This window comes from Trichoderma atroviride, chromosome 1, assembly GCF_020647795.1.
Source record: "Trichoderma atroviride chromosome 1, complete sequence".
In the NCBI taxonomy this organism is placed as follows: Eukaryota; Fungi; Ascomycota; class Sordariomycetes; order Hypocreales; family Hypocreaceae; genus Trichoderma; species Trichoderma atroviride.
Window position 1 is genome coordinate 5,283,693 of NC_089400.1, and position 27,243 is coordinate 5,310,935.

At 51.5% G+C, this 27,243-nt stretch overlaps 11 protein-coding genes across 11 annotated transcripts; 5 read left to right on the forward strand and 6 right to left on the reverse strand.

Annotated features, from left to right (window-relative positions):
* Positions 1 to 571: 571 nt before the first annotated feature.
* Positions 572 to 2,021, forward strand: TrAtP1_001902 (uncharacterized protein; the record flags this gene model as incomplete). The annotated part of the gene is made up of 4 exons (XM_066111207.1): positions 572 to 1,255; positions 1,340 to 1,395; positions 1,502 to 1,649; positions 1,776 to 2,021. The coding sequence occupies 4 exons, from the start codon at positions 572 to 574 to the stop codon at positions 2,019 to 2,021; spliced, it is 1,134 nt and encodes a 377-aa protein (XP_065967281.1).
* Positions 2,022 to 3,173: 1,152 nt separating this feature from the next.
* Positions 3,174 to 3,920, reverse strand: TrAtP1_001903 (uncharacterized protein; the record flags this gene model as incomplete). The annotated part of the gene is made up of 4 exons (XM_014085728.2): positions 3,174 to 3,322; positions 3,393 to 3,485; positions 3,618 to 3,692; positions 3,893 to 3,920. The coding sequence occupies 4 exons, from the start codon at positions 3,918 to 3,920 to the stop codon at positions 3,174 to 3,176; spliced, it is 345 nt and encodes a 114-aa protein (XP_013941203.1).
* A 2,278-nt stretch (positions 3,921 to 6,198) lies between these two features.
* TrAtP1_001904 (uncharacterized protein) lies at positions 6,199 to 6,600 on the reverse strand (the record flags this gene model as incomplete). Its single annotated transcript, XM_066111208.1, has 2 exons — positions 6,199 to 6,481; positions 6,572 to 6,600. 2 exons carry the CDS (start codon positions 6,598 to 6,600, stop codon positions 6,199 to 6,201), a joined length of 312 nt encoding a protein of 103 aa, XP_065967282.1.
* Positions 6,582 to 7,808, forward strand: TrAtP1_001905 (uncharacterized protein). The gene is made up of 2 exons (XM_014085194.2): positions 6,582 to 7,277; positions 7,370 to 7,808. Exons 1-2 carry the CDS (start codon positions 6,670 to 6,672, stop codon positions 7,635 to 7,637), a joined length of 876 nt encoding a protein of 291 aa, XP_013940669.1. The 5' UTR covers positions 6,582 to 6,669; the 3' UTR covers positions 7,638 to 7,808.
* Positions 7,809 to 7,948: 140 nt separating this feature from the next.
* On the reverse strand, positions 7,949 to 11,541 carry TrAtP1_001906 (uncharacterized protein). The gene is made up of 2 exons (XM_066111209.1): positions 11,322 to 11,541; positions 7,949 to 11,273 (listed from the first exon to the last, which is right to left on the reverse strand). The coding sequence occupies exon 2, from the start codon at positions 11,207 to 11,209 to the stop codon at positions 8,762 to 8,764; it is 2,448 nt and encodes an 815-aa protein (XP_065967283.1). The 5' UTR covers positions 11,210 to 11,273; positions 11,322 to 11,541; the 3' UTR covers positions 7,949 to 8,761.
* Positions 11,542 to 13,311: 1,770 nt separating this feature from the next.
* Positions 13,312 to 13,581, forward strand: TrAtP1_001907 (uncharacterized protein; the record flags this gene model as incomplete). Its single annotated transcript, XM_066111210.1, has 1 exon — positions 13,312 to 13,581. One exon carries the CDS (start codon positions 13,312 to 13,314, stop codon positions 13,579 to 13,581), a length of 270 nt encoding a protein of 89 aa, XP_065967284.1.
* A 348-nt stretch (positions 13,582 to 13,929) lies between these two features.
* TrAtP1_001908 (uncharacterized protein) lies at positions 13,930 to 14,379 on the forward strand (the record flags this gene model as incomplete). Its single annotated transcript, XM_066111211.1, has 1 exon — positions 13,930 to 14,379. The coding sequence occupies one exon, from the start codon at positions 13,930 to 13,932 to the stop codon at positions 14,377 to 14,379; it is 450 nt and encodes a 149-aa protein (XP_065967285.1).
* Positions 14,380 to 14,575: 196 nt separating this feature from the next.
* TrAtP1_001909 (uncharacterized protein) lies at positions 14,576 to 14,860 on the forward strand (the record flags this gene model as incomplete). The annotated part of the gene is made up of 1 exon (XM_066111212.1): positions 14,576 to 14,860. One exon carries the CDS (start codon positions 14,576 to 14,578, stop codon positions 14,858 to 14,860), a length of 285 nt encoding a protein of 94 aa, XP_065967286.1.
* Positions 14,861 to 14,930: 70 nt separating this feature from the next.
* Positions 14,931 to 16,670, reverse strand: TrAtP1_001910 (uncharacterized protein; the record flags this gene model as incomplete). Its single annotated transcript, XM_014085724.2, has 1 exon — positions 14,931 to 16,670. The coding sequence occupies one exon, from the start codon at positions 16,668 to 16,670 to the stop codon at positions 14,931 to 14,933; it is 1,740 nt and encodes a 579-aa protein (XP_013941199.2).
* A 3,683-nt stretch (positions 16,671 to 20,353) lies between these two features.
* On the reverse strand, positions 20,354 to 21,147 carry TrAtP1_001911 (uncharacterized protein; the record flags this gene model as incomplete). Its single annotated transcript, XM_014085723.2, has 2 exons — positions 20,354 to 21,004; positions 21,079 to 21,147. 2 exons carry the CDS (start codon positions 21,145 to 21,147, stop codon positions 20,354 to 20,356), a joined length of 720 nt encoding a protein of 239 aa, XP_013941198.2.
* Positions 21,148 to 23,026: 1,879 nt separating this feature from the next.
* Positions 23,027 to 27,050, reverse strand: TrAtP1_001912 (uncharacterized protein). The gene is made up of 2 exons (XM_014085722.2): positions 23,824 to 27,050; positions 23,027 to 23,749 (listed from the first exon to the last, which is right to left on the reverse strand). The coding sequence occupies exons 1-2, from the start codon at positions 26,049 to 26,051 to the stop codon at positions 23,719 to 23,721; spliced, it is 2,259 nt and encodes a 752-aa protein (XP_013941197.2). The 5' UTR covers positions 26,052 to 27,050; the 3' UTR covers positions 23,027 to 23,718.
* Positions 27,051 to 27,243: the final 193 nt, after the last annotated feature.

Consider the following 27,243-nt stretch of genomic DNA (forward strand, 5'->3'; position numbering starts at 1 on the left):
CTATTGGCAGCTCGCATGATGCAAGGTGCGAATTTGGTGCATTGCCATTGCAGCATTTTCCCGTCCAACAGCGAGGCTAATCGTAGTAGCCTTGGAGCTACTGCCAACCATTAAGCATCTTTAACAACGGCGGGAGTGTCTGGGTAATCTCACGCGAGACATCATCAGTGCTAGGTGCAATCCAGAGCAAGCAGCACCTACAAGTACTAGCCGCCGCATTTGCATCACCGAGCCGACCCTCGCCAGAACCCGCTCGCTCCACTAAGTCAAGACCTATGGGGGAGTTCTATTAATATTTACCAAGCTCCGGTCCATAATAGCATCTCCTCTTCTTGCATAGCATAAGCTCTTGGCCTCTTTTTGGAATTGCGAATATCAACTCTTCTCCATAATATTTATTTCCCCCCTCCAGTCTGCGAATTGACCTCGAGCAAGACACACACAACCTTGCCTCCACTCAACAGCATTTTTGCTACGAAAACAAACAAGCAAAAAGGACAGAAAAGGCTCTCGCCCAGCATCGCCGTCTCCCCTTCCGGCCAACCCATGGCATAAACCACAGCTCCTCCGAATGGCGACGGCGACGACCCCTCCGCCCTACGAGGGCTCGTCCACCGCTCCCGCTGTCGCGCCGCTTCATTCTCTCTCTGCAGCTTCTGCTCATCCGCACGCTCGCTCATCGTCGGCCTTGTCGACAGGCGACCCGTCATCATGCGCTCCTCCAGCTCGAACCCAGTCTCAGCCACCTTCCATTATACGACGGCGCTTTCGCTCAACCTCCAACCTGTCCGCCGAAAAGACGACCTCTTCGGCCTCGGCCTCTCCCGACTCCGCCGCCGCCCGTGATGCTGCCGCCACAACAAGCTCGGCTTCAGCCTTATCCTCAGCCTCGTCCTCGTCCACGCCCACGCCTCCCATACCGTCCATGCTACAGCCCCGCGTCGCCGTCGTCTTAAACGTCCCGAAACCGTGGCATCCATGGCTCTTCACCTTGCGCCTAGCCTCTATCCTACCGGCTCTGTGGTGGGGGCTGCCGTCGCTATTACGATTGTTGATACACTTCTTGCCAGGGCCACCGGACCAGTTTCAGCTCGTGAGGCCGCTGAGCGGGAGCTGCGATCCCAGCGGCCATGATGCTCTGCAGACGTCTGCTCTCTCGTCTTCGTGCGCTGGAGAACAACATGGCAGCGGGACAGCAGCCATGATGGCGGCGGCTCCTTATGCCATTACCGAGACGGCCTTGGCTACTATATGGGTGCGTACTTGGACCATGCACAAGAAACAAGAAGACTGTTTGGGATACAGGAAACTGATTGAAGACTGATTTGGGATATTCTAGTGCTTCGCCTGCGGCTACTTGGCCTTTTTCTTCACCGACTGTCTCATGTCTCGATGGTACATATGCGCAGATTCTAATTCTCTCTCCTTTTGGATCCCCCTTTTCCTTTGACTCTTGCAGTTACTCGCCAAAGTTGACTGACATTGGATTCAAATTCTCTAGGCTCATCCACTACACCCCTCAGGCCACCATAGTGCGCCTCCTGTCCATCAATGCCGTCAATGCCTACCTCACCCTCACGGTGCTGTCCCTGACTGGCGGATTCCAAGACCCACGACTGCTGCTCCCTGGCTGGGTCAGCATAGCCACAGTATGGACCCTCCTCCTGTCACTAGTAAATGGCGAGATGGCCGCCTCTCCCTTTGGAGAAGCCGGTGGACCAGAGGGACCAAGAGCCCATTCACGAGTGCACGACGTTGACCATTTGCCCCCACAGACACTTACCATATGCTATCACGTAACGCACCAAAAGATCAATATCCGAAAGGAGACGTCGACATCGGTCAATGTCTTCTCCATAGCCAGTTACATCACTATGATTGTGCTGCTGGCCCACATGCAGACCTACCAAAGCGATTACCCCATCATGCCCGTGGTGTCGAAAGGGAACCACCTCTGGGAAGAGGGCAAACACTTGGTAGCCCATGCGAAGGCTCTGATTCACGAATACGCCGAGCGATAAAAGGCCACACGTGGCCGATATAAGATGCCTAAGATATCACGAGAAAAGGGAGAAAAGAGGGGGGAATGGAGAGAAACCAGAGAAGAGGGAGGACATGGGAAAAGAGAAAGAGGGCAAGAGGAGGACGAGGGGGAAGAGGGGTAAAAACGAACGACACGACACGAAATGTTTTGATTGTTTTGGACTTTGAGGCGGATATACCACCAACTTGTTTCGACGGCTTTCAGTTGAGTTTGCTCTTTGGATAGAGGGTGTATTATTTCTGTTTTGCTTGGCTATTGGATTTGGCTATACAGGCGCCGGGAGTGTTTGGGGGGCGTATTTCTTTGGTTAGACAGGCTTTTGTATAATCGTTATTGCCGCCTTGATTACTACGTTTTTGCTTTCTATCATGATACTACAAAGCGTCAGGGAAGGGTTGCTCTTCTGTCCGCTCTTCTCAATCTTTGGATTCTTCTTTGACAAGATGATACATTGGAAAACACTTCACATCGCCATACACCAACATGTGTAACAAAGTTTCGTCGCACCACGCGTGGTTGGTATTGTATTTTCTATATGCCCTAGATTACGGCTAGGCCCGTTCAACAATCAAGACTGTGCAATTGAAAAGGGAAATGCAATGGCCAAGTAACAAGATACCTAGTAGCCTATAAACAGGAACCAGTCTCAAGGCCTACATCCAAACTTCAGATCCAGCGCATCTTTCCCTCCCCAATCATCAGCATCAAACTTGATGTCAAACTGCAAACAAAAAAAAAGATATTGATCATTCGTAAAACTGCTGCGCGGCAGCACAGCAGATCCGGGTGCATAAATAAAGCCAATAAGCTGATAAAAGCTCTCACTCTAACCCTATCCTCTAATGCATCCGACCGGCCAGACCTTCCAAAGACGCTGCTACCCGCACACCGGTGGTTTATGACCGGAGGGGGGGTTGAGGTTTTATCGTATGAGATCACTAGAGACCAAATAGCAAATTGGGCGCATAGCGATATCGGCTAGATAATGAAGGTAGTGGCAGTAAGCGAACCCATGCAACATGTATGCACAAGTTGCTCGAACAGCCTCATTCCGACACACTCATCACCAGCATGCTGTGAAGCCAAGTCGCTGGAAGGGTGGCGGGGACGGCGGCGCCAAGAGGACGATTTAAGCACCGTGAACGGTGATGTTGTCGGGGTTGAGACCGAGACCAGCCTTCTTGTCAACGAGGAAATCCATGACCTTCTTGCGTTGGTCACCCTGAAGCTGGATCACCTCGCCGGCCTTTTCGTCATTGACCTTGTTGCCATTGCAAGCTGCAGAGGGAAAAGCGAGTCAGTTGGACATGTCCAAAAATGGTGTTAGGGAACTCGACGCTCGACATACCGAATTCCTTCCTGAAAAAGGTCAGAATCTTGCCGGGGTCGAACTTTGCAGGGAGACCAGTGACAGTGGTCAGAGACTTGCGACCATTGCGCTCTGTTGGAAAGCATTAGTAAAATGTGTCTGGAGGATGAAATACAAATTTGAGATCCATCGCTGGCTTATCGCGAGCGCGCGACAAGCGATGCGATGGAAATAATGGAATCTCAAAGGGAGAAAAAAACCTACGTTGAATACGAATATGGATGTGATTCTCGACCTTTTTGGTATCACCGGTGTCGTCGTCGGCTTCGGCGAAGGGGTCTGTGATGAGGGAACACGCATCGGTCAGTCAAATGTCAAGAGGCAAAACACGTCATAGTGAGAGTGTGAGGGATGCAAAAGGCTGGGCGCTGCTCAGACGTGGGGTCCGTCCCATTTCGCGGGCGCGCCTCACACGACTGAAAACAGCCCCCCCCAACTGAAGAAGGAGGACGGAAAATATTTCAAGGGCAACAACGTACCGAAGGTCTTGAGATTTTCGATGGACATAAACTCGGATGTTCCGGGGTGTCTCGTGGGAAAAAAAAAGTGTTTGGGTGAGAGGAGAGGGTTGGACCGGTGGCTGCGAAAAAGCGACGATCTGGTTGAGGTGTTTTGGCGGGAGAAAGACTCGGCGGGGTTGTGAAGGGTTTTTGTAGCTGGTGGCCGGCGGCTCAGAGACTTGGGAGGCGGTTATGCGCAAAGCGGCTTGAGTCCTGGGCTGGCGTGACGGATGATGAAAGAACGAAGATTCGCGTCAGGTGAGCTGAAACTGGAGATTGTTGAAGAGGCAAAAGGGGGGAGAGTCTGAAGGGAAAAGATTGGTTCAAGGTTTGAATGCGCAAGAAGGTGGGCGCAAAAAAGGTGGGGGGCGAGAGAAGGGAAGGGAGGAGCGCGAAAGGGCAAAAGGGTACTTGGGGCTTGGCGGGTAGCCGCGGCGAAGGGGCAGGTACCGCCAGAGGACGAGGACGGCGCGGGCCCCACCCAGCGATCAAGGCGGTGGGAAAGAAGGCGTTGGAAACGAGGCGCTGCTGCGTGCGGCTGCGCTGTAGGCACTGTTCAAGCCCCGCAGATGTGGCGGGCATTATGCCGTGCCAGTGAACAGCACACTGTACTTGCCACCTCGCGTTGAACGTTGAACCAGCCACACGCACGTATTTTCGTCAAAGTACCTGCAGCAGTCACCGGCTCAGACACACCGCCATGTCGCACTGTCTGTCCGCCAGCGCAGCGCAGCGCATCTGGCAGCGGCAGCGACTGGACTTGGGCTGGTCGGGCCTCCCGCAACGGCTGGGCTGCTTCGCCTAGCTTCAGGTTGCGCTGGCATGGCTTGGAGAAAAGGAGAGCGCGCCTTGGTCACCCAGGAGTAGATGGTGCTGGTAAACGCCTACTTACCCAACGAGACGATACAGAGTAGAATGCACCAAGAATGCAAGTGAACATGAAAGTCATCACTGGCGATGACGTGGTTGATGACATCTCAGCTCCCTCTCCCGCTCTCTGTGTTGTGTATCCAATGAGCCGCAGTGTTGAGTCATCAGTTCAATATGCACCTTCTTTGACTCACGAATCATTTGCATTTCCCCCTTTTTTCCCTCGCCAGCAGTGATACATCACATGCATAGGTAGCTCGCAATTTGTGTCGGATTCGGGCTGTCACGAGCTGAGAAACGAGAGAAAAAAAGGGGGCGTCACTGTTCTCTATAGGGTAGCCAGCCCTACCAGCACTATGAAGACATGACTTGGGAGACAACCTGGGTGTGGGCACTTCTTCATTGCGCTTCGCATCTTGTTGCACTCTTTGTCGTGTAAACTGAGTCTCCCGAGATTCATGTTGAATAGCAATGGCTGTAATAGATGCCTCTAGGAACTCTTAGAGTAATTGACAATGACTTACTCCATGTGATGAGCACCGTGGCAGTCGACTTCCAACCAGTAGAGTCAAGCTAGGATATAAATCCCTGCTTTGCCTAGAAACAGCCTTCCCACCAACCATCAAAATGCCGAGTTAGAATCTGGCAAAAGCCTTCCTTTAATACGCAGCGCTTCATCCATGGCAAGGATTCAATCCAACATCCCCGCAAAGTGGGCTCTGGATTCACATATGCCGGGCAGATGCGGGGGATCGTTCCGCTTCGTTGCAGGGTTGCGATTCGTACCGAGTCAATGGCCGGTACTTGCAGTACTTCTGTGGGAGTTGATGACAGTAAACGGCAGTGGCCTCTCTCTCGATGGCAACATCAAACACAACGAAATCGCTGCATCGAAGAGAGTGTGCGCAAACTGGATATCCGCGTGAGAAACACCGCTGAGATTGTTCGTCCCTGTCCTTGTTTTAATGAGGCCCGTAATTAACCCCGAGCCGCAACTAGCATCCATCAGCTTATATCCTGTGATCTGATTTGCTTACGGCATGCCTTCAATCGCGACCTATTGTTAGCCCTCTGTGCGTATGGATAGGTATGTGAATGGTTGGACGTTGGATGTTCAATGTTTCTGCATACCTAGAGATTGCTTCATGTCCTTGCACACATACAACACTTGCAAAGTGCTACCGCCCATGTAAACGGAGGACATGTCCGCAAACGACAATTGCTTGGTTCCACTCGCTCGCGCTGTCTCTTACACACCCCGGACCTGTCAACGAAGCTATGCTAACCTTGAGTTGGAAGCTTGAAAGAGCGCCTGCCATTTTAAGGGCCGAATCCATATGCATACTTTTCTTTGGGCAAACGGCTCTCCATTCGCCTTTTTCGGCCCTAAAATGGCAGTGTGCCAACTTGCAGTGTCAAATGCAGCTCAGGATCATGTAAAGCTCAAATTGCCTATACGCAGCGGGATCGTATCGGGGAGTCTCGGCCCCGGGAAATGCAACACCATGGAATGAATCGTAGATGCAAAAGACCATGCCGGTACGGGATGGCCCAATTCTCCAATACTCGGCCCGATAGTATGACATGTTGCCGCCGCCGCTGGGAGGCCCTGAGCCGTTGGTAGGGTTGACAACCATCAACTCTTTCGCCATAGCCAGGATCAAGGCCCGGCTATCGTAATCGTCAGGGAGACCAGGGCTGTCTATAATATTCCTTGTTAGAGATAATGAGCATTCAGCGGATATATAAGCTGCCATAGATCCAACCTGTATCATTCAAAGTCCTTACTTTCGCCGCAGTAGAGTTCCCTGTCTCATTCTTGAAACCTCGTACTCTGTCCTCTATTCTTTGTGTCAGTCTTGTTGCTGTTTGGATAACCGTTCACAATGGTTAGCAAATATCTCATCGGTGCTGGTGCACTGCTCTCACCTCTTGTGTCTGCCACGTCCTCGGCAAAGCGCGGTCTCATCTTCATCCCCAACTCAACCACTCTTCAAGACAACTCCATCTGGGTCCAGACAGGCTCAGATCTCACCTGGTACTACAACTATGGCAACCTGCCCAGCTCGGACTATACACACATCCCGCAGTCCAAATTCGAGTTTGTGCCCATGATGTGGGGAGTCGGGCCAAACCCTTCTCAAGACACTGCTTTCCACGACAGCGTCGTCAATCTGATCAACACCGGCACGCCCATCTCTCACGTGCTGTCTTTCAACGAACCCGATGCCCCTTCTGCTTGGGGCGGTAGCGATGTCACGCCCGCCAACGCCGCCCTGGCTTGGATCGCCAACTTTGTTCCTCTGCAGAAGCTCGGAGTCAAGTTGGGAATCCCTGCTGTGACCGGTGCCCCCACTGGATTCGACTGGACGGAGCAGTTCCTGGCAAACTGCACCAGCATCCTCCAGACGCAGTGCCCGTACGACTTTATCCCTCTGCATTGGTACGACAACTTGGGGGGACTGCAGAGCCACATTAACCAATATGCCACTGCGTAAGTTGAATTCCTGCTTCCCTGGTGTCAGACGGTGTCTTCTCAGAAATATGCCGGCACCATAGAATGACCTGTATCTTACCCAATGTTAGATTCCCCGGCAAGAAAATCTGGGTCACCGAATACGCCGACCCCAACCAAGACCTCGCCACCACGCAGCAATTCTTCAACCAGAGCGCAAGCTACATGGACGGCCTCGCCTCCCTCGAGCGCTACAGCTACTTTGGCGCCTTCCGATCCAACGTGAGCAACGTCGGGCCAAACGCCACCTTTCTGAACAACGCCGGCCGCCTGACCGACATTGGATCGTTGTATCTCGGATTTGGCCTGACCGGCGTCGTGCCCACGTCTAATAACTAGATATTTGGCCAGTGAGAGGCTGGGGGAAGGTGAAAGTAAATTGAGTATATATACGAACAAAAGAGAGCACATATGTGTATATAAATGAGAGTAACGGTACATGATATCAAGAGGAGGAATGACCAGTGAAGACAAAACAAAAGATGGATATGGAGAAAGACAGGATGGAGAGATTTACTTTGACAGGTGAGGGGAATACAGCCGATCGTGAGTAGGACCTGCCTAGCAGTAGTATCTAGAAAAAAGCTTATTACCTGTTACTACCTCATATTCGCAGTGGTGAAGATTCCTCATGGTGCAAACAAGATGTTCAAGTAAATAATTTCTTATTTGGTTTTCTATTTACGAGTTTTTTTCTTCTTCTATCTACCTTCATCAGGGCATGCCAAGCGTTGGCTGAGCTGGCAGCCTTATGCCAGACGCCAATCCAAACGGGGCAGAGATGAAAAGGGGAAGGGTTTTGTATGTTTTAAACTTTTTTTTTTGATATTTTTCTGCGCCGTGCCGTACCAGTTGTACTGCCTGACTTCATCGCTTGGGCAAAGCAAAAGCGGCACAGGAGCCATGAACGCCCTCCACAACATGCAACACCCGTCATGTCATTCAGGTCGGCGGCCGGAGGAGCTTTTCAGCAAGGAGACCATGGCCATCCCTTGAGTATACCAAGCCCTCGTATGCTTCGAGATGGTACACTGATGGGATGGCCACGCCCCGTTGCCCAAAAGCTCCCCCGGCGGCTGAAATGGCTTTGCCTGAATGACATGGCGTGATGCTCCGTGTTGTGGAAACCGTGAGTGTCTCCCATGCCGCTCGGGCTTTGACCAAGGGACGAAGTCGGGCAGGGGTTTTCTGATTTTCTGATTTTTTTGGGGGGTGAATAGAGACTTGATTAAAGAAAAGAAAAGTTGGAATAACCGACCAAAAAAACGCCAGACGCCAAGCACAGACACGGACGCAAAATGCCAATAAGAAGAAAAAGAAGAGAAGAGAAAAAAAGAAAAGAAAAGAAAGAAAAGAGAAAACAAAAAAAAAAAAAAAAACGGCGACGCCGCCACGCCGCCACGCCGCAACGCCCAACTCTCATGCAAAAAAGTTCCCCAACAGGAGGCGTAAAACCATCAAAATTACACCAAAGTAAGAGTCAAATCCTGACACTCTTCATATGCCTCCACGGGAATGTTTCTGATGCAACCAATGCGCTCAAAAGCTCCCAGATACCGCAGCGAAGGCGTCACCACCAGCCCCTCAAAACAGTTATACTCGCAGCTGCCAAGACGAGGATCAAAGTTCGCCTTCGTTCTCCATCCAAGACACAATACGTAGGCAGTGCCAGAGATCTTTTTCTGGCCATGTTTTGGCGATTTTCTGCGAAAGTCGCAATGGTTCCGAGCCAAGTAGGTAACACTGCGCCAGGAACACGAGATTGGTTCGGACACCAGCTTGGGCTTCTCGGTCTTGCAACAGGAACAGTTTGGACAAGGAGCCCCATTGCGTGAGTGGTTTCGACTCCATTTTCGATTCTTAATCATGAGGAGCGAGCCGTCTGCGACAAAGGGAACCTGTTTGGTGTTGATAGCACCCCTTTCCCCCTTCATGTGAAAGTGAGCGATGCTCAGCTTGCCTTTTACTCCGACGGTGGGCCCCGAGAGCGTCTGGCTAACTTGGCACCTCATAACGCGGCCTCGCAGCTTGAGATAACCGCCCTCAACGTCGTTCAAAGCGCCGGACTCTTCGTTGACGGTGCAAGCTGCCTTTACCGTGGCCTCGGACATGAAGATGCCGTTCCACGGCTCCGGGTAATGAACCCCAGCGTCGACAGAGGCCCAGGAGTAAGTGGGCGCCTTTTGATGACTAAATGGAAACGTGATTCTGGTGGCACTTGTCTGTCCCGGACGCAATCTTACCTCCCACAGAAGCGCTTCATGCAGATTGTCCATCCAAAGGCCTGAACAATACTGGGATCTCTGCTGACACATGGACGTCATGCTCGCCAGCCCAGCAATGCCCGATAACTTGTCTTTGGGGCTGACGGCCATGTCGCGCGCAGTATACTGCATCACAGCCTGGAGCCACATGGCAGTATCCTCTGGGCTCTGAGCCGTGTATCGCATGTCATCAAAACAATTGGTCCCAGCACGTTTGGCACGCCGTTTTTTGACAACTGCTGGATCTTGGTATGCACATACCAAGCTGCCAAAGACGTCGGTCCTCTGATTCCTGGGAGTGAAGCGCCCCGTACAATGCGCATGCCGCCGGCAGTGTACATCTATTGCAGCCGACGTGAAGCTAATCACCCGGGTTCCCAGGAGAGCTTCCTGATAGCAGCGCTGATGACGGTAAAGTGGCCCGACTCTTCGGAAAGAATTGACCTCGGATTTGTACGACGATTCATCAATGGCGTCGAGAGGAGAGGGTTGGCGGGAATATCTCCTGCGCAGGTCGATGGTGGCAGTGCCGCCAGAAGGGGCTGTGAATTCAATCTTCTTTGTGATCCAATCTTTCCTAAGAGGGAACAAGAAGGAGTCACTGGGGGAGGCTGAAGAAGCCGCCACAATGGTGATGGAGGAGTCTCTGAAATAAGCACCAATACGCGGCTTTTGGACCTGACAATCCATCTCATCGTCCTGAGTTATGCAGAGAGATTCTATCCAGATGTAGTGAATGTTGTTCGTGTAAGCGACTTCAACGGCATCCTGGACGGCCAGCGGCAGGTCGTTAATGCGGATGCCACGCAACCAGCTCCGCATATTGGCCTTTAGAAGTCTTGGGAACTTTGGATCGGTCTCTGACCAACAATGGCTCAGAGTCGCATACACCAACATTTCTGGCGCCCCTGGCGCGATTGGAAGCCCCCGGGGAGAGTGCTGTAGTTTGATCTCCTGGGCGTTCCAGTTGATATGAAGCAGTTTACTGGGAATACCATGACGACCGCTCGTAAGGTCGGGAAACATCCGACAGTTTTGCGCACTCAAATTCATAAATCTCGTGAAATCTCGGTCATCCACAATTTCTTCCTGTTCCGGCAATGCCAGATACATGCTGGGGAAGTCACGGGTTGATAATGCGCTCCGGTCGTGACAAAAGACTTCGATTTCGGCTCGCAGGTTCATCCACCTGCAGTCACGGCGGACGACTTCCTGGCCGTGAAGGACGAGCGGAAGGCCTGTTCGGACGTGGGCCATGACAACGCTATCCCATCCGTACATGGAATCATTGATCCAGTTCATAGAGGGCCCCACAAAGAAAAGGTTGAGGGTGTCATGAAGGAACTGGCAATAGCGGCAATCCTGGAGCCCCTGGTCATTTCTGGGTCTCCAGCCATGGCGAAGAAGATATCGAATAGGAATGATGACGAAATAATCGTCGGGCCTTCCCTGGATTTGCAGTCGGTAGATGGTGAGGGGCGTTCTCCTGTGTGGTGCTCTGCAGTTGAGGACGAACTGAAGGTCATTGCAGTAGAAGCAATTTAGGTTTGTAGCTTCTGCCTCCTTTGCCTTGATGAAAGGTTCAAGAGTCTCGAAGCTAGGAAACATCTTGCCGTTGACGAGACCGTTGAAGCTAGAAGACGACATCTTGACTGGCTGGCGAGTTGGCTTGTTGGTATTGTTATGTTGATTGGTTTGGGTAGGCTGATGACTGAAGCAAGTTAGTATATGATGGGCGAGAGGGGGCGAGAGAACTAACTGAGGATTGAAGAATAGACGAGAGATGGAGACGATGCGAGGACCGATAAAAGAAGTCACCGGTGTATGAAGGATTCACAGAAGTGAAAAGAGGAGGAGAATGGTATAGTAGGAGAATAGACGCTGCTGAAGGTAAAAGCGTACTGAAGGTAAAGGCGTACTAAAGGTAAAGGTGTACTGAAAGTAAAAGCGTGAAAGTAAAAGCGTGAAGGTAAAAGCGTGAAGGTAAAAGCGTGCTGAAGGCAAAGGCTACTGAAGGCAAAGGCGTGCTGAAGATGATGGCGATCGATTTTTCACAAGTCAGTTATCCATCGACACTCATTCGGGACGAAACGTCGGGTCTTTATACATGAAAATGTCGAAAAAAGAAAAGAAGAGGCGCAAGCAAGCAAAAGGCAAGACCTCGTCAGGACGACGCACTTGAGATCCAAGGTCTCAGTCCGTTGTGTACAAAGACGCGCATCTTTCTCTCCATAGTGTTGACTCTCATTCGACCATTCATTTCCACAATCTCGCACCATCAGCCCATCAGAATGGCAGCTACTGGCGCAAGGGAGAAGAAGGCCTCTTGCAAGAATCAGGCTGTACCTCTGACTGGCTTCCCCCCTTTTTTCTTGGCACAAGGTTGAATTTTGCTCGTTCCTTGGTTACTACCGCCATCTCGGAGGCACATGCAAAGCGCAATCAAACACAGCCGGATGGAGCTGGAGCTGGAGCTGAGCAATCAGGGCATTTTCCGATGGAGCTAGGAAAGCAGGTCTTTGATTGACACTCTTACGACCCAGGACGACTGCTGATTCGCCCGTGTGTGAATCAATCAGACGCATCACATTGGAAGCACGACTCCACCGCCCCACGACGCGGTATTGAAACCGGGATTTCGTCTCTTTGGTCCAGATGTGCTCGTAGGAGCAGTTGAGCGGCTAGGGAGAGCTGAGGGCCAGGGTCCGACGCCAAATATTGAGACCGGGGTGGGTATCTTGGCTGCCCTGGTCGTAGGAGCGCCGGCTCTCACAAATCAGGACAAGGAGCGATCGGCCGGGAACAACCGCTCTTGAACCCACTCAGCGTGAGGCAGCGAGTTGGTGGTTCGTGGGGGAAAAGGCAAGTCGCCCATTCGATTTTGACCGCGGTGATGCCACAAGTTACGCCATGCCCAACGCTCTTTTTCCCACCGAGATGTCTTGTGCTCAACCGATATTTTGTCTTGACTGTCTGATGCGAGCAGCCAACGGCCGGGATGATGCATAGTGCAAAGCCGGGGAAAAGGGCAAGAAATGCACACCGTCAAAGAGCAAACAATGGCAATCCAGTGCAGCCCATGCAGGGCGTTGCATCAAATCCGCAAAGAGCTTAGCATGGCGCGAATCCTGTGAGCCGGCCCCTCTCACGATCGTTGCTTTTTATTTCTCCTAGTGCCGCAGCCCGATCTCGCCGGCCTGCCGCCGATGGAGTGGGAGCGACGAGCCCGTGATGGATGAATCAGTTCCGTGGCAACACGACCAGACGGTGCAAGCAGTCGCACATCGTGTATATAGCAGTACCTAATACTAGCAGTACTTGTGAAGTGGGACGCCACTCCGCACCGAGACGGGCATAGACCCACTTCAGGTCCACTTTACCTCCCCCCGTCACATTCGACTTTGGCTGCTGACGCCGGAATGACAAACCATCGGCGAGGCGAGACGAGATGCGTATTCATGATGGACTAATGCTTAGAAGATGGCTCTGCTCTGCGGTGCTGGTTCTGGCGAAACTGAGAGCGAGCGTTTATTTAAACGGCGTTGAGTAGCTGCCTGTGCTTGTCGTGTAATCCAATCCATTCAACGTAGCAGACGCCGCCGACCACGGCCACGACGATAACACGCACCCCGAAAATAGAAAATAGGTGCGCGGCAAAGGACTGCATCGCACTTGGACAGTTGCAATCTCGGGCTGCCCTGCTCCCTGTCTCTCACCGATTTCGTCTCATTGACGCAGCCTTCACAGCCATGGCGCCCTCTCACTCTCAGTCCGGCCAGGAGGCTGCAGCCGTCCCCACCCCTCCGCTGCTGGACCTGACCATTGACAACATCACCCAGAACGTGGTGCGAATCAACTCGCAGAGCGGCGATGCACGCCTCAACCATCTGATGGAGCGGCTGGTGGCCCATCTCCACGACTTTGCGCGCGAGACTCGCCTCAGCACACACGAGTGGATGGCCGCCATCCAGTTCCTCACCCAGACGGGCCAGATTTGCAGCGACGTTCGCCAGGTATGACTTTGATGGCGGCTACTGTCTGATCGTCTCTCCTTGTTGTCTCTTTTCTCGTTTGAACCTTTTCCGTCGGGTTTTGCGTTTTGAATGACCAGTATTGAATCCTACGTTATGCAACGCTTCATCCCCCTGCTCTCCAGATTCCCACTCACTCTTTTGCGTCCAATATCCACGCACCTGCCTTATCTTCTTTTCTTTTTCCCTGGCCTGCACACTCTCGGTGATAGAAACGGCACACATGTCTCAAAGCGGCGATTGCTCATCAACAGTAGCAGAAAACAAGTGGCTGGCTGAGCTAACATTGCATCGTCCAAGGAATTCATCCTGCTCTCAGACGTTCTGGGGCTGTCCATGCTGGTTGACTCCATTGATCATCCCAAGCCACCAAATTGCACAGAGGGCTCCGTACTGGGGCCTTTCCACACCCACGATGCACCGCATCTGCCCATCGGCTCATCCATGAGCTCAGACGCCGCGGGAGAGCCCATGCTCGCACTATGCACTGTCCGCGACTCTTCCAACAGGCCAGTTCAAGGCGTAAAGGTCGACATCTGGGAGACAGACTCCTCAGGCCACTATGATGTGCAGTATTCCACCAGAGAGGCGCCAAGCGAGCGCTGCATCATGACCAGCGACGTGGACGGCAGCTTCTGGTTCAAGGCCATCAGGCCTGTAAGCTACCCCATCCCGGACGACGGCCCGGTGGGCAAGCTGTTGGGGCGACTCAAGCGCCATCCATGGCGGCCAGCCCATATGCACTTCATGTTTGAGAAGCCGGGCCTGGATCATCTGATAACGTAGGTACCGATACTTTGCTGCACGGCGCCCCTCCTGGGTGGGCCTCCTTTTTGTGTGCCCGGGTTCCTTTCATAGCCCTGTCCTTGCTCCTGTCTCTGTTTCCCCACCTCGTCCATCTAATATAAGCATAATGCCAATCAAAGCTGGGCTGGGCTCAATCACTAGTGCCAGTACACGAGAAGCAGTAGCTGACATTGAAATGTGCCGTGATAGGACCCTGTTTATCCGCGGTGACCAGTACGAGACATCCGACGTCGTCTTTGGCGTCAAGACGAGCCTGGTGGTCGACTTGGACAAGGTCGACAAGGAGACGGCCATCAAATATGGAGTGCCCGAGGGCGCCTGGTTGCTCAGGCACAACTTTGTCTTGGCCAGCACAAGAGAGACTGAGGACCTGAGAGACAAGAATGCCATGGAAGCGATGGAAAGATTGGGGCTGAAGAGCAAGCTCATTGACCACCTGCCTGTACCTGATTTAGATTAAGCCGTGAAAATCCCCGTACGGGACATCGGTCGTCGGTGGCCAGGTGGATTTGATGAATACACCAAGCAAATTAATGACCTCTTGGGCCTGACTTGATGAGCTTTGCAACATTCTCATAGTAGCCCCCCGTGCCGCCGTACTTTTCAACGAGTGCTGCCACGTCCACCTGCGTCTCCTGTCCATCGTCGCCCCCTGTTGTTCGTCTTCTCCCCAGTAAACAGGTATTTCTCGTGCTGGGAATGCGCAGCATCTCAGTCTCGACCTGCCAGCCGCAGTCCTCTGCAATCCTAGACACCCAGTCGACTAGCGAAGCATAGGTTGACTTGGCCTTGGACTTGTCCCTGGGAGGGGGTGCGCGAAACTTTTCGCCAGTCAAGTTGTGGCTGCAGCAGGGAATCATGATAAAGGGACACCTCGATGAAGCGGCCAGTATCGGCGTCCAGGGGGTCAGCTCGTCGGCATGGTTGGAGATGATGAAAGTGCCCGCAGGGAAAGCGCCGTCGTGTATGACACCGTCGCGCAGCAATAGGTCGGTTTCGGGTTCAGCCTCAGCCTGATGGCTCGCTTGAGCTTGACCGCTTGTTGCTGCTGGCGTTGCCACGGCGGAAGGGAGTAGCAGCCGCTCTTCCAGAGAGAAACCAGAGGGTGAGGCATGCCCCCGCGTTCGATACTGAGCCCAGGACTTGCGCTCTCTCGCATCAAATCCCCAGCCCGAGTAGCCCTCTCGTGTCAGCAGAGCCACCAGCAAGCCATTTCCACAGCCGATGTCAACAAAGCCAGGAAAGGGAGTCGTGTCTTTGGGATACATGTCGTTCCATAGCTCGATGAGGAAGGCGGCTATTCCCAAATCCTCAAAGACGTGCTTGGAAGGATCCGTCTTTTCGGCCCACGAGTCAACCATCTGGCGAGCATACTTGCTCTTGAGCAGTGCGTATCGGTTCTGGAACCTGTCTTGGGGAATGACCAAGTCGTGATTAACTCGTTTCACATAGCCCCTGACCGCTCCATGACCGTGTTTGTCGAGAACCTCGAGAAGATGATATGCTGTTCGCTGTAGCTTTGAATCGGTGAGGGGATGCTCCGGATAGGGGAGAAAGTGAACGGAGATAGTGCCTTGGCCTTGCCCATCCCACTGGTGGAGATGAGCAATGCCTCGAACCTTGGGATGATAAAAGGGGAGACTGTCGGCCGAGGGGGCATGAGGCATATATATGACGAGAGTAGAATGAGCGGCAGAGGCAGCAGAGGCAGCCGAGGCATCAGATGCATCAGAAGCATCAGAAGCAGCAGCGGGCACCGTTGCCTGCAAGCCGTCTTGTGCCGCGTCTTTTGCCGTGGTGTAAAAGGCGCACGTCTGGTCCAGGGGCCTGTCTCTGCGCTCGTTTCTGGGAATGAGTCTGCGGACGAGGGTGCGGACGAGGGCCATGCCGCGGATCGCGACGGCAATGGGGCTGGCCGCCGGAGATTGCAGAGAAACGCCGTGAGAGTCTGCATCGATGGCATCACCAGCAGAGCCATTGCTACTCTTGGTCATGGCTGCTGCAGCCGTCGTGGCGCCATCACAATCACCGGTGCTGTTGCTGTTGCTACCCCCCGTCTGCGGCGTCTCGTCATGCAGAATGTCGGCACGAAAGAGCCAGCTGGAGTTTAAGTTCGGGTTCTTGATGAGGTCCATCATCTTGTCCGCGAAGACGCCCGGTCCAAAGGAGCAGGCATGGCTGTAGATGGGCACCCACACACCGTTGACAGCGTCTTCGTCCTCGATAAGGGGTGCAGACCCCGGCGGGATCTCTTGCGGTTGAAACACCATGCGGAATGAATACAAGCAGCAGAGGCTGAATCTTCAGCGCTTGCCTGATTGAGATTAAACGTACTTCGGCTCTTTTCTCGTGTTATCACAAACCAAGTGGCTGAAAGCCTTCGCTAGAACTTGATCTGATGGATCAGATTTTTTTGATTTTTTTTGCGCGACCCCTCCAACTAGCTCGTCCAGCCAGCCCCTCCGGATCCTCTACAAGTAAGATCCCACTCGCTCGGACCGGCCCGGAGCCAGCTAGCTACTAGCAATAAGGCAGCGAGAATCGTTGCAAGATCTGAGGCTCGGTTGACAAGATTTCCTAGGTGCTGTGCGAGAATCATCAGCTTGAGTCTGGGTTTCCCATCATGCCACTTACTAGCCAAGCCTCCATTCCCCTAACAAGCTGTTGACATGGAGATTATCCAGACGCCGCCTGGTCGATGGCTGTCTACTCCACTCCACTCCGGTAAAAATGGCGTCCCGGAGTGCCCCTCTTCTGCTCCATCTCAACGGAGAGGCAAAAGTCAAACATTCCGGATGCAAGTAGGCATTCCCCCGAAAGAGGCCTACCGACATGTAGAACTCGCTTGAGCCAATGATCCATTTCTTCATTGCCCATTTCCAATGGGAGGCAACTCCGATGCTTCGTCCATGAAGAAAGACAACAAAAGCACGCAACTTTGCAGACGTGGATGCAGCTCCCAGATTCCGCGGGGATGCATTCAGTCGACAGCATTCGTTCCAGCAGAGCTGCCACCAGATTTGCCGCCGGTGCATCAAAAGGCGGGTAGCCCAGGGGGGCTGTTTTGAAACCGGCGAAGAGGAGAGATTGAGACCGGGACATTACGTGGAATGACTGCTGTTTTGTGATGCAATGATGGACGAGTCTCAGCAGACCTGTCTGAATGGGGAGGCACTTTGGCAAGATTTGCATACCACGCATACGCATGTGACCAGCTTCTTGCCTGCTCTTGCCAATCACGTCTGCGCTCTGGCGTAAGTCTCCTGCCTCTTGAAGAATTTATTGCATGTTGTTGCTGTTTGTGTACCGATGCCCACCAGAATGGGAAGTAACGACGGGACGTTGGTGGTGCTATGACGTTGGTGGTGCTGTGACATTGGAGACTTGAACGTGCCTCCTGCCAGTTGATAACGGCTTCTCTTCCTATTTGTGAAAGTGGAAAATGAGCTCACTTTCATTCACATCAGGCGCCGTCAGTAGCACTAGCAGGATACCAATTTATGACTTGTGATTTATGACCAAAAACTTGTTGAAGTTGGGGCAAGCAACTCATCTTCCTCTCATGACGACTTCCTCTTACAGAGAAAATTTGAAGGAGGGGAACGTACAAGTGGGTATGCCATGCACATCAGGAGGTCGGTGCTCATCTCCCCGCTCGTAAAAATGAATGGAAAATGTCGGAAATGTTTCTTTCTGGTTCGTTCTTTGCCAGTTCCCTTTAAAAATGAGTCCTCATGAGCCCAGGAAGGGTGTATGTATGTATCTGTGGATGGATGACCATGAATCAGCAACTTTTCGTCACCAAGAGACTAAATAGCATGACTCAATTTATCTTCTATTCGATGGGAAGAGAAGAAGAGGGGAAATGTATATTTTGATCCAACGCAGTTACAGACAGGCCTTCCGTTCTTTCTGTCTGTATGCTTCACTTTTCTCAGAAGCTTCATCCTCTTTTAGTTGTTAGAAGAGCCTTTATAATGCTGGTCCTGCTCAGACATGTCCTAGTACCCAACTTCATCTTCAAGTTGTTAGATATCCCCGTCTCATTCTGCCTCCTCGTCTACGTAGCAGGTAAAGGCCATGGATATTTCTGATGGACTGTAAATGATGCTTATTATTGATGAGAGCATGACAGTGCGTGCTTGAGCTCTGCCAGAATATTGAGTACTACTCATCTGTTGAAAGAACATGGCTGACTACACACAATTCCCCCGTTCTCCTCTTCAACTTGCACGCGCTGGAAAGGGACTTTTTATGAGGGAACGCAAAAGTTTGTGTTTGGGTCATCAACTTATTGTGTAGCATTTGAAGCTTGATCGATTGAACTGATTGGTCATTGGATACAGGCATCAGGGGGCTGAGTGTATGCAGAAGCTGTAAGAGTCCGCGATAACGAAAACGAGCACTTACAGCCTCGGCTTGCTCTCAGCCCACCGACGCTCTGATACAAGTTGATAGCCGTCATTCGCGGGTACTCACTCTCCTTGGCAAATAAGCCCCCCCCCCCTTCGCTCCACCCAAACAGCAAGATAAAATTAGGAAAACAGGCTCTTGTGCACAATTAATGTCCACTGCCAAGCGTGATTTTGTTTCAGCACTCTGCTGTGGCTCGTCGTTGCTGGCTCAACGGCGCGGATAGATACTTGCCTCTAGTCCCGATATCACCACAGACCAACCGACCATCATGCCACGACACATCTCTTCGCTCAGCAAATTCCGAATAATGCGGGGCCATGGGCTGGCAAACAAGGATATGCCCGGCGCTCCTGAGATCATATCGTATGGTATGACCACGGCAGCTAGTAAAACATGTCAGTTACACAATGCCTTGATACAACAGCCGCGACTCTCCTGACTACTGCAGGCATCCCCCTACACCCAGGACCTCTTGACCACGCGCAATTTCCGTATCTGGTCAGCCACGCATTAGCATACTGTAATCTCAAACCATTCAGCCGTGCTTTAGGGGCTGGAGAGTGTTTTTTGGTCTATTGCGCGGTGAATCACCCGATTTAATTTCGTAGTCGGGTCGGACAGGTGATGCCGTGTAAGAGTTGTGAGAGCAATGGCCACGACGCCAGGCGCTAGGTCTCAATGAGGCTCTAGACACAATGTATACTCCCGTTTTTGGTGTCCAAATAACAATTCAAGCACAAGTAGCATCGTCGCCTTTCCAGCTCCCTCTGTAGTAGCCATCCAGACTCCCATCTTGACCATGTTCCGAGATAATGCCAAGAAATGGCTTGGATAGCGTGGATCGTAGTCGTAGATGATCTGGTGTGGATCGCGTGGGGTAAAAGATCCGAAGCTGGCTGAGCATCGATCGATGGGGTCGGCCCTTGAGAAAAATGCCGTGAGCATTGAATTCGCTCCGTTTCAAGCCGTCGCCATGTAAGGCTTCTGAAAAAAAGGAAGAGGAAGAAGAACAATAATCGTGGCCAAAAAAATTGATTATATCAAAGTAAATACATGGCCTTTCTCGTCTATCCCTAAGAATGGCAGTAAAGTCTATAAGAAGAATCGCGACTCCCCCGCCAGTGCGGGCGCCAGTGGTAACGCTTCCGAGTGCCAATCTCCCAACAACAGATAGCGCCATTTAAAAACTTTCTAAAGCTCAAAAAAAAACCCCTTTTTTTGTCCCTGTTGATTGCCAATCAGTGTAGCCAGTGGAAGGTAAGAAGAATAGCTTTCTGATGCTCAATTTCTCGTAACCAATTGTCAAGATAAATCCCATAGTCCAACCTTAACACCAAGCCAAAATAGGGGAAAAGATAATAAAGAAATGAAAGACAAATCAAGAAAGACAAATAAAGAATGAAGGAAAGAATGAATAAAAGAATGAATAAAAGAATGAATGAAAGCAAGTAAAAAAGGGTGAATGAGTGAAAGAATGAAAGAATGAATAAAAAACGGCGACGCAAATTGAATGTGTCAGAAGTATAGGTCTTAGTCTTCAAATAATATCACCCTGCCATCCATCCCGCAGTTCCTGTTGGTACGTGGAGAAGATGGCCGTCATCTTCTGCACAAGAAAGCCAATGATTGCTTCCAAGTTGTACCGGGGCGAAAATATGCCCATTTGCTCCAAGTCCACAATGACTATTTTATCGCCCACGAGATGGAAATTGTCAAGCCTCATGTCGTTCTGGTAGTGGCCCATGGCGGCCACAGCAGAGATTGTGTGGCGGAACAACTTCTCGATAGCAGGAGCAAGATCTTCGCTGCCCTCATCAATGTCGGCCACGCAGATGCCGCCAACATCGGACAAGACGTGGCTCTTGACGCCGTTTAACTCGGTGGCTCCAAGGTACTTTGGGATGTAGATGCCTTGTAGGGATTCCAGGGCCTTGTAGTACTTGATCTCAGCGTAGAATTCATTTTCCCAGTTCTTCTTTTGCGTCTTCAGCACGATATTGCGAGGGAGGTACCACTCCGGGAACCACTTCTGCAGACGAGGCTGTGCGAACTTGGGAAAGATGGCCAAGGCTGTAGTGGCAACTTTGTCGAACCATTTAGGCTGAATCGTCAGCCGGCGAACGTTGCGATACCTGGAGTTGTAGACTTCTCCAGTGCCTGTGATCGAACGCGTGCCGAGCCAAAAGGACTATTTCCCACAGGTGGTATCATTAGCAGGGTATAAAGTAAATGGCTGTGAATGTTGGCTCAGATTCAACCTACGACTGTTTCCACATCTCTGGGAGGCGAGTCTACTCGCTCCCGATACAGTCCGGGTGGAGTGTCAGACATTGGGCCGGCAGCCTGCAAAGGTGCAGATACGCAACAAAGATGGTCTGATGGTAATTGGAGAGTGAGCAACGACGGAAGAGAACTGACACGAAAACAACCAATTGGTAGGTAAAAGAAGAGAATTGAAAGGAGAAGAAGGGGGAAAAAGAAAAAGGAGGCAATATTTTAAAATTAACCTTTGGGTTTGTGTGACGGCAAGTAGGTTTATACCTGTACCCATATCTAGGTACTGTACGGTACTGGACGAGGTGCAGGTGGCTTGCCAAGCCAATCACCCGCAACGTCAGACACCGATGACTGCGATGGAGCAGATGAGCTTATCGATATGCGAGCTGCAGGAACAAGCAACTTCAAAGGCGCAGCTCAGGGCGTTAGTGGTTCACATCGTCATGGTTCTAAATAGATGTTTGCTCCTTAGCTCTCCAGGCGTACGCTAGCAGGAAAGTCAATAAAGCCAGACGGGACCAGCCGAGCAAGCCAGCCAGGGCGTGATATCATAGATGATTGGGTGTTCAATGTATATGCTTCTGATATCTGTCGCAAGAGCCTTGAGTGATGCAGGTGGTCTCTGGAATCTGGAATCTGTTCGACGTGGTCGGTGTCCTTGAGGTCTTTGTGGTTGCGTAAAACACACAGTCGAATCGACAATACCTAGACACGAAGAGGTATTGAAGGGCTCGGCTTGGGCCGAAACGGACGGTTCAATCTTCTTAAAGTTCGCTAAGCCCTAATCAAGACGCCATCCGAAGAGATGCCCTGTACCTAAGGGGACGGGGGGGAAAACTGTGTCCATACGATCTCGGCGGTTTCCCGTTCTGCTTGTTGAGCACCAGCACCAAATAATAGACTCTGAGATGACGCTAACATAGGATGGTCGATCTGTTAGCTCGTTAAGCGATCAAATGGAGCATGTATCTCCGACAGGCCTCGTCTCGTCCTGTCTTGATTTTGGCCTTGTTTTGTCTCGTCTCGTCTTGCCGGCAGTTGGCAGGCCGGATTCGAATATCCACTTTGGAGATCATCCAAGCTGGGTCGGATCTTCTGATATAGTCGTGTGTACCCATAGAAAGCACTGCAATCTAGTATAGGGATGGACCTTGATGGATGAAGATGTCGTTTACGGTATCGGAAATTCTGTCAAGCCACTCATTGAAAGTGTGGACATTGACCATCAGTGACGAGTATGCGAGAGCAAGCCGAGGCCGGCCAAAGGAAGAGACACGTGTAGCTCTTCACGGAACTGACGTTGACATGCTGTCATCAGCATCCCTCTCTCCCATTAGCACTATATTTCCAGTCATATTTGCGACGTGAGAAGCAAAACTTACACCAAAACGCAATTTGAAGTTGTGCTATCCAACTCTTGAATGAGCCTGTAGAGCACATCAACTTTGAACCGTTGCAATGATGCAAACCAAAACGTAATCTAGAAGCGCAACGTCTTCAGCGCTGATGGCTGACTGCAAGAGGCATGTCACTCGTAACATGGACCGTCGAATTTGGTCTAATAGCCGCGCCTGCGGTTTGTGCGCATCTCACTCAGCAGGAGGAAAATGGAAATGAGACAAATGAGAGCATTAGGTATGAGCCGCGCAATGCATTCGTGACATGTTTCGGCTTCGACGGTTGCTGGCAACTTGGTCACATTCACATTCTAGATATCACGTGCGCTAGGCAGGCCGCTGCTCCTTCTCTGCCTCAGCAGCCTGCCACTAACTGGAAAGGACAGTAGGATTGGAGATTTACGTGAATCTGGAATCCTGTAGAAAATGAAAGTAGCAAGTAGAAAGAAGGAGAAAAGAAAAGGAGAAGAATGAAGAAGCAAGAAGAAGAAAAGCCTCGTAAAATATTCGTAAATAAGAATAACCATTTATCAAAAGTAGCCATTACCAAAGACGGCAAAACCAAGAGGGTGAAGAAAGGAAACAGGCAGCCAGAGAAAAGAAGAGAAAGAGAAACACAAAGAAACAAAAAGAAAAGAGACCACTTGGAGCCGGCAAGACTGGAACATCATTTCAAATCTATCCAAGTTTGCACGCTCTATACATCCCGAGCCCCAAAGTCAAGGTCAGGTAAATAGTTGTAGCAGTAGTTGTCATAACCATCGGCCTCTAAATGGCCGATTCGATCTCTCCAACGAGACCCTATGTACATACATGAGAAAAAATAGGTGAGCGGCACGCAATGTCCTTTTTATATGTGTATGCTCTCGCTCGCTCTTTCAAACAGTACTCCTTCAAGTAGCCCAGACAACGAACAAGGTCAGCCTTCTTAGTAAACGCCTTTACACGCATCGCATCGCATCGCATTGCATCGCCAAAACAGAGCCAGCCCGTCGCTCTCTCCTACCACACATGACGAATGACTCAGGATATTGAGGACAGCCGGCCCTCATATACACACTAGGCTGTTTGTGATATACACGCGCATCAGGTGATGGCAATTGTCCCTCGTGGGATTCGCGTGCGACTGATTATAAATAGAGAAAACAAGACTAAAAAAAAGAGAGAAGAAAAAAAAAAGAGATGTGCGTCATTGTAGGTCTATAGAACGGTCAGGGTCGGGGTTTGCTTAATCGTAACCAGCACCACGCTGCCAGGGGCTATACACATTAATCAGTCAGTATTTGCATATTCTTGTTGCGCTCAAGATGGCTGATATTAGAGACAAACATACCTTGCATTGTTTTGTGCTCTGTAGCCGCCAGGGCTCGTGTTGTGGTTGTTGTCGTACGAAGGAACTCGTCCCATTGGCGCTGGCGATGAGCCGTGGCCGTATGATGAATGGGACTGCTGGTCATTGGCTGGGAAGAGTGGCACAGATGGGTTGACGGGGGATACTGAACGCGTCGGCTGGTAGAAGCCAGCTTGAGGGTTCATGGTCTGAGGAGCATAAGCCATGCTGGTAGCGGGTTCCGTAGGGTGGTGCATTTCGTCAGATGCAATTGATTCTTCGTCTCCAAGCTTGTATCCCTTGTCGCCTCTAGCGGTAACTGCCAATGCGTCTAATTCAGTGGCTGCGCCATTGTTGAGCTGGGTTTGTGACTTCATAAACGACGCTCGGTCATCCGCCATGAACTGGTATCGGGCGTCGGGGTTCTTGCGCACAATAGAGTAAATAGTTGAGGCAACAACCATGAGCAGAAGAACCGTGGAGAAGATGGCATTAAGGACGAACAAAATAACACCAACAACACCAATGGCCAACAAAGGCGCGCCAAAGACGTTGGTAAAGATGAGCAAGAAGATGGAGTTCAAGAAGTTGATGACGTAAATGGCAATGTTGAACGAGTTGGTCTTCTTATCCATCCAGGGGCGCAACACCGACGCGGCAATGAGCATGCCAATCTCGAGGATGATGAAGCCGACAGCCTGGGCGACGCCAGTCTTTTGCGCAAAAGCCACAAACATGGCTTTGATAAAGGTGTAGGCCAAGATGGGCCCGATGAAGTAGTAAGCAGAGGCACGGAACTGCACGTACAAGAAACCCCACTTGTTGAGAGCCTGGGGGTCCGAGAAGAGGATGTAGGCTGCGTTTCCGTGCATGTTGATGGATCGGCGGGCAATCTGAATCACCTTGCTAGATCCCCAGGCAAGAGCAATAAGTGGACAAAAGAAATAGAAGACGGCAAGCACAACTTCGGCCGCGGAGTCACGTTGCGTGAATTCCCAGAGGCACAGGATAGAAAGCTGTGGGAAACCGATGAGGGCGATGCGGTAGAGGATACCCTTGAGAACAGTCCGCCAACCGTTGCGGAACTCGAGGAACTTGTCTGATTTCATGACGCCCTGCTTGGCCAAACCTTCCAAGGCAAACTTGAACAAAGTGATGCCAAGCATGGTGAAGATGGCAAAGAGCCAAAAGAAAGTCAGACCTGTGAGGAAGAGGTTGGTGGTTTCAATCTTGGCCTTGAATGCCACACGCTGAATTCCATAGACCACATAGCCTCCAGACGGGGACAAGATGTTGCCGCTTCGCTTCAGAAGATGGACGGCAGACGCAGGCATGAGAGCGAGGCTGCGTCTCATCAGCTCCTTGCCAGCATCGAGGCCGGCATCCAGACCACGCTTTTGCACAGAGACGGAAACAGATCCCAGCGAGCTAAAGAGAGTGGCAGGGGTGCCACCTGTAGCACGCTGATACCAAGTGAAGATGGTCTGCATGAAGCCGATGTGGATGATGCCCATGGACCACTGGAAGTTTTGAGTCCAAGCCTGAGCGATGGGAGGCAGCTCCACGCCAGTCAAGCCAATCATGGCTTGGGCCTGGAAATAGCCAAAGAGGGAGAGCGAGAGGGCAGCAACGTGGGCGGCGGTGTTGGAGTGGCCCAGTCCGTTGAAGATGGCGGATGAAACCAAAGCAATACCGGCAATAATGGCTGTAGCCCATTTCACACCAACCAGATTAACCGTCAAGCCGTTGGAGATGTTGGCCTCGACACAGGCAATACTTTCCTTTGTGCTTGTGAGGTTAACGCGCACCCTGACCATGGCATCCAGATCAGGGATGGTGTAGGCGATGGAAGGAATCGATTTGGCTGCATCAGCGGGAACGGGGAGGGTGAAGGGAATATTGAACTTGGCAGCAGCCGTCATGGGACACATGCCAGGAAGCTTGATCTTGCACGGGTCGAGCGTGGTCTTTAGAAAGGTGTATCCGTAAGCCGAGGCTTCAATATCAAATTCGACGTAGCCTGTAACAGAGGATGTGGCCACCAGATTGATGGTGGCTGAGTTATTGTTGGGAGTGTAAACGGCGTTGAAGAAACTGGCTTGGAGACCTGAGTTATCCTGGCAGGTATTGAGAGAGGTGGAGGCAAGCATCTTTTCAACAGCAGAGACTGGAGAAAGCAGAGTGGCCATTGCGGCCAAGAGGAGCGGACTGCTCCTCGATGAGAACCACATATTGCCGGTTATTTGTCGTTGTTGCTGGCTATTCTTCAGTGACAAAATTTTGTCTATGATTGGTGAGAGTTGGGTTGTAGCAAGAGGACGCGGATTGTTGTCGGAAAGAGGCAAAAACTGGTTGCGCAATTAAGGAGCCGTTATCGTCCTGCGGAACGTCTCGTTTGCTTTAGAAATTAATTGAAGTTGTATGGCGAGTTTGACATTGAACGACGAGGTTGGAAGACGATGGTCCGGCCAAAGGGGTTCTTTCGGTGTCGCGGGGGGGGGGAAGTCAGTTCACAGCGTAGTGACTGGTGCGATTGTCCGTTGGTTTGATATGCGGATGTGTCGTCGTCGTTGTTGTCGTCGTCGTCGGGGTAGCGGGCGATTTGGAGAAGCGATCGGAAGCGCCGTTGTTTGTGTGGTAACACGGCAGCGAAAAGGGAGATACGAAGAGAAGAAAGGGTTAAAAAAAAAAAAGAAGAAATTCAAGACAAGAATTGCGAGATTTAGAATGAGAGATCAAAGCGAGTGAACATGTTTATCGTGAAGGTAAACTAATGGTTGGTTGGATCTGTCGCCAAATAGTCCATCCACACACAATGGAAAATCTGGGGGAAGGGAGAAGAACAGAGCAGCGACAGAAATCTGGCGCAGGGTGGGCAAATGAGCGAATAGGGCAGAGAGAGAGCGTGGAGAGTGGAAGACGAGAGTTGAGTGAGCGGTTGATGCAGATTGTTACGAGGACGCGTCCAAGGGTGGTGGCTGAGTCCCCCCGAAAGCGCCGTTTCAGGGCCGTATGAAAGTGGTATCCGCTCGCAGATCGAGCAAACTGGACCGTCTTGACGGCATCGCACGCATAAAGGGTAAGGATACGAGGCCGCCGAGCTGCTGGCCGTGCGCCGTTCTCCGTACTAGCAGATTAAAATAAAATACGGGGCCCCTGCTTCTCCTGAAAAGAGCAGCAAATGGCACGCTCATTCGACGAGGCGAAACGAGAACGGGGGGCCCCTGGTCGGACCAGTTGCTGCTCTGCTGCTCGTAACTGGCCAGTGTCAGCAAGCGTTGTTTAGTTTCCCGGCTCAGGGGGGCAGCAGATCCATACCGTGTGTGTGCCGCAGCCGTCTCACATTTTCGATGGCGGATCTTGGCCACTTTTTTCTTGCCTCTTGTATAAATAGCGCGGAGTGCGATGGAAGGAAGAGATGGG

What these genes read in the sequence shown, in the direction of transcription:
- TrAtP1_001905 (XM_014085194.2), top strand. Translation starts at nt 6,670, where the DNA reads ATGGTTAGCAAATATCTCATCGGTGCTGGTGCACTGCTCTCACCTCTT. An exon ending in ATTAACCAATATGCCACTGC is followed by an intron (nt 7,278 to 7,369) that starts GTAAGTTGAATT and finishes ACCCAATGTTAG; the next exon opens with ATTCCCCGGCAAGAAAATCT.
- TrAtP1_001912 (XM_014085722.2), bottom strand. Translation starts at nt 26,051, where the DNA reads ATGTGGTTCTCATCGAGGAGCAGTCCGCTCCTCTTGGCCGCAATGGCC. An exon ending in AGAGCACAAAACAATGCAAG is followed by an intron (nt 23,750 to 23,823) that starts GTATGTTTGTCT and finishes TAATGTGTATAG; the next exon opens with CCCCTGGCAGCGTGGTGCTG.
- TrAtP1_001906 (XM_066111209.1), bottom strand. Translation starts at nt 11,209, where the DNA reads ATGTCGTCTTCTAGCTTCAACGGTCTCGTCAACGGCAAGATGTTTCCT.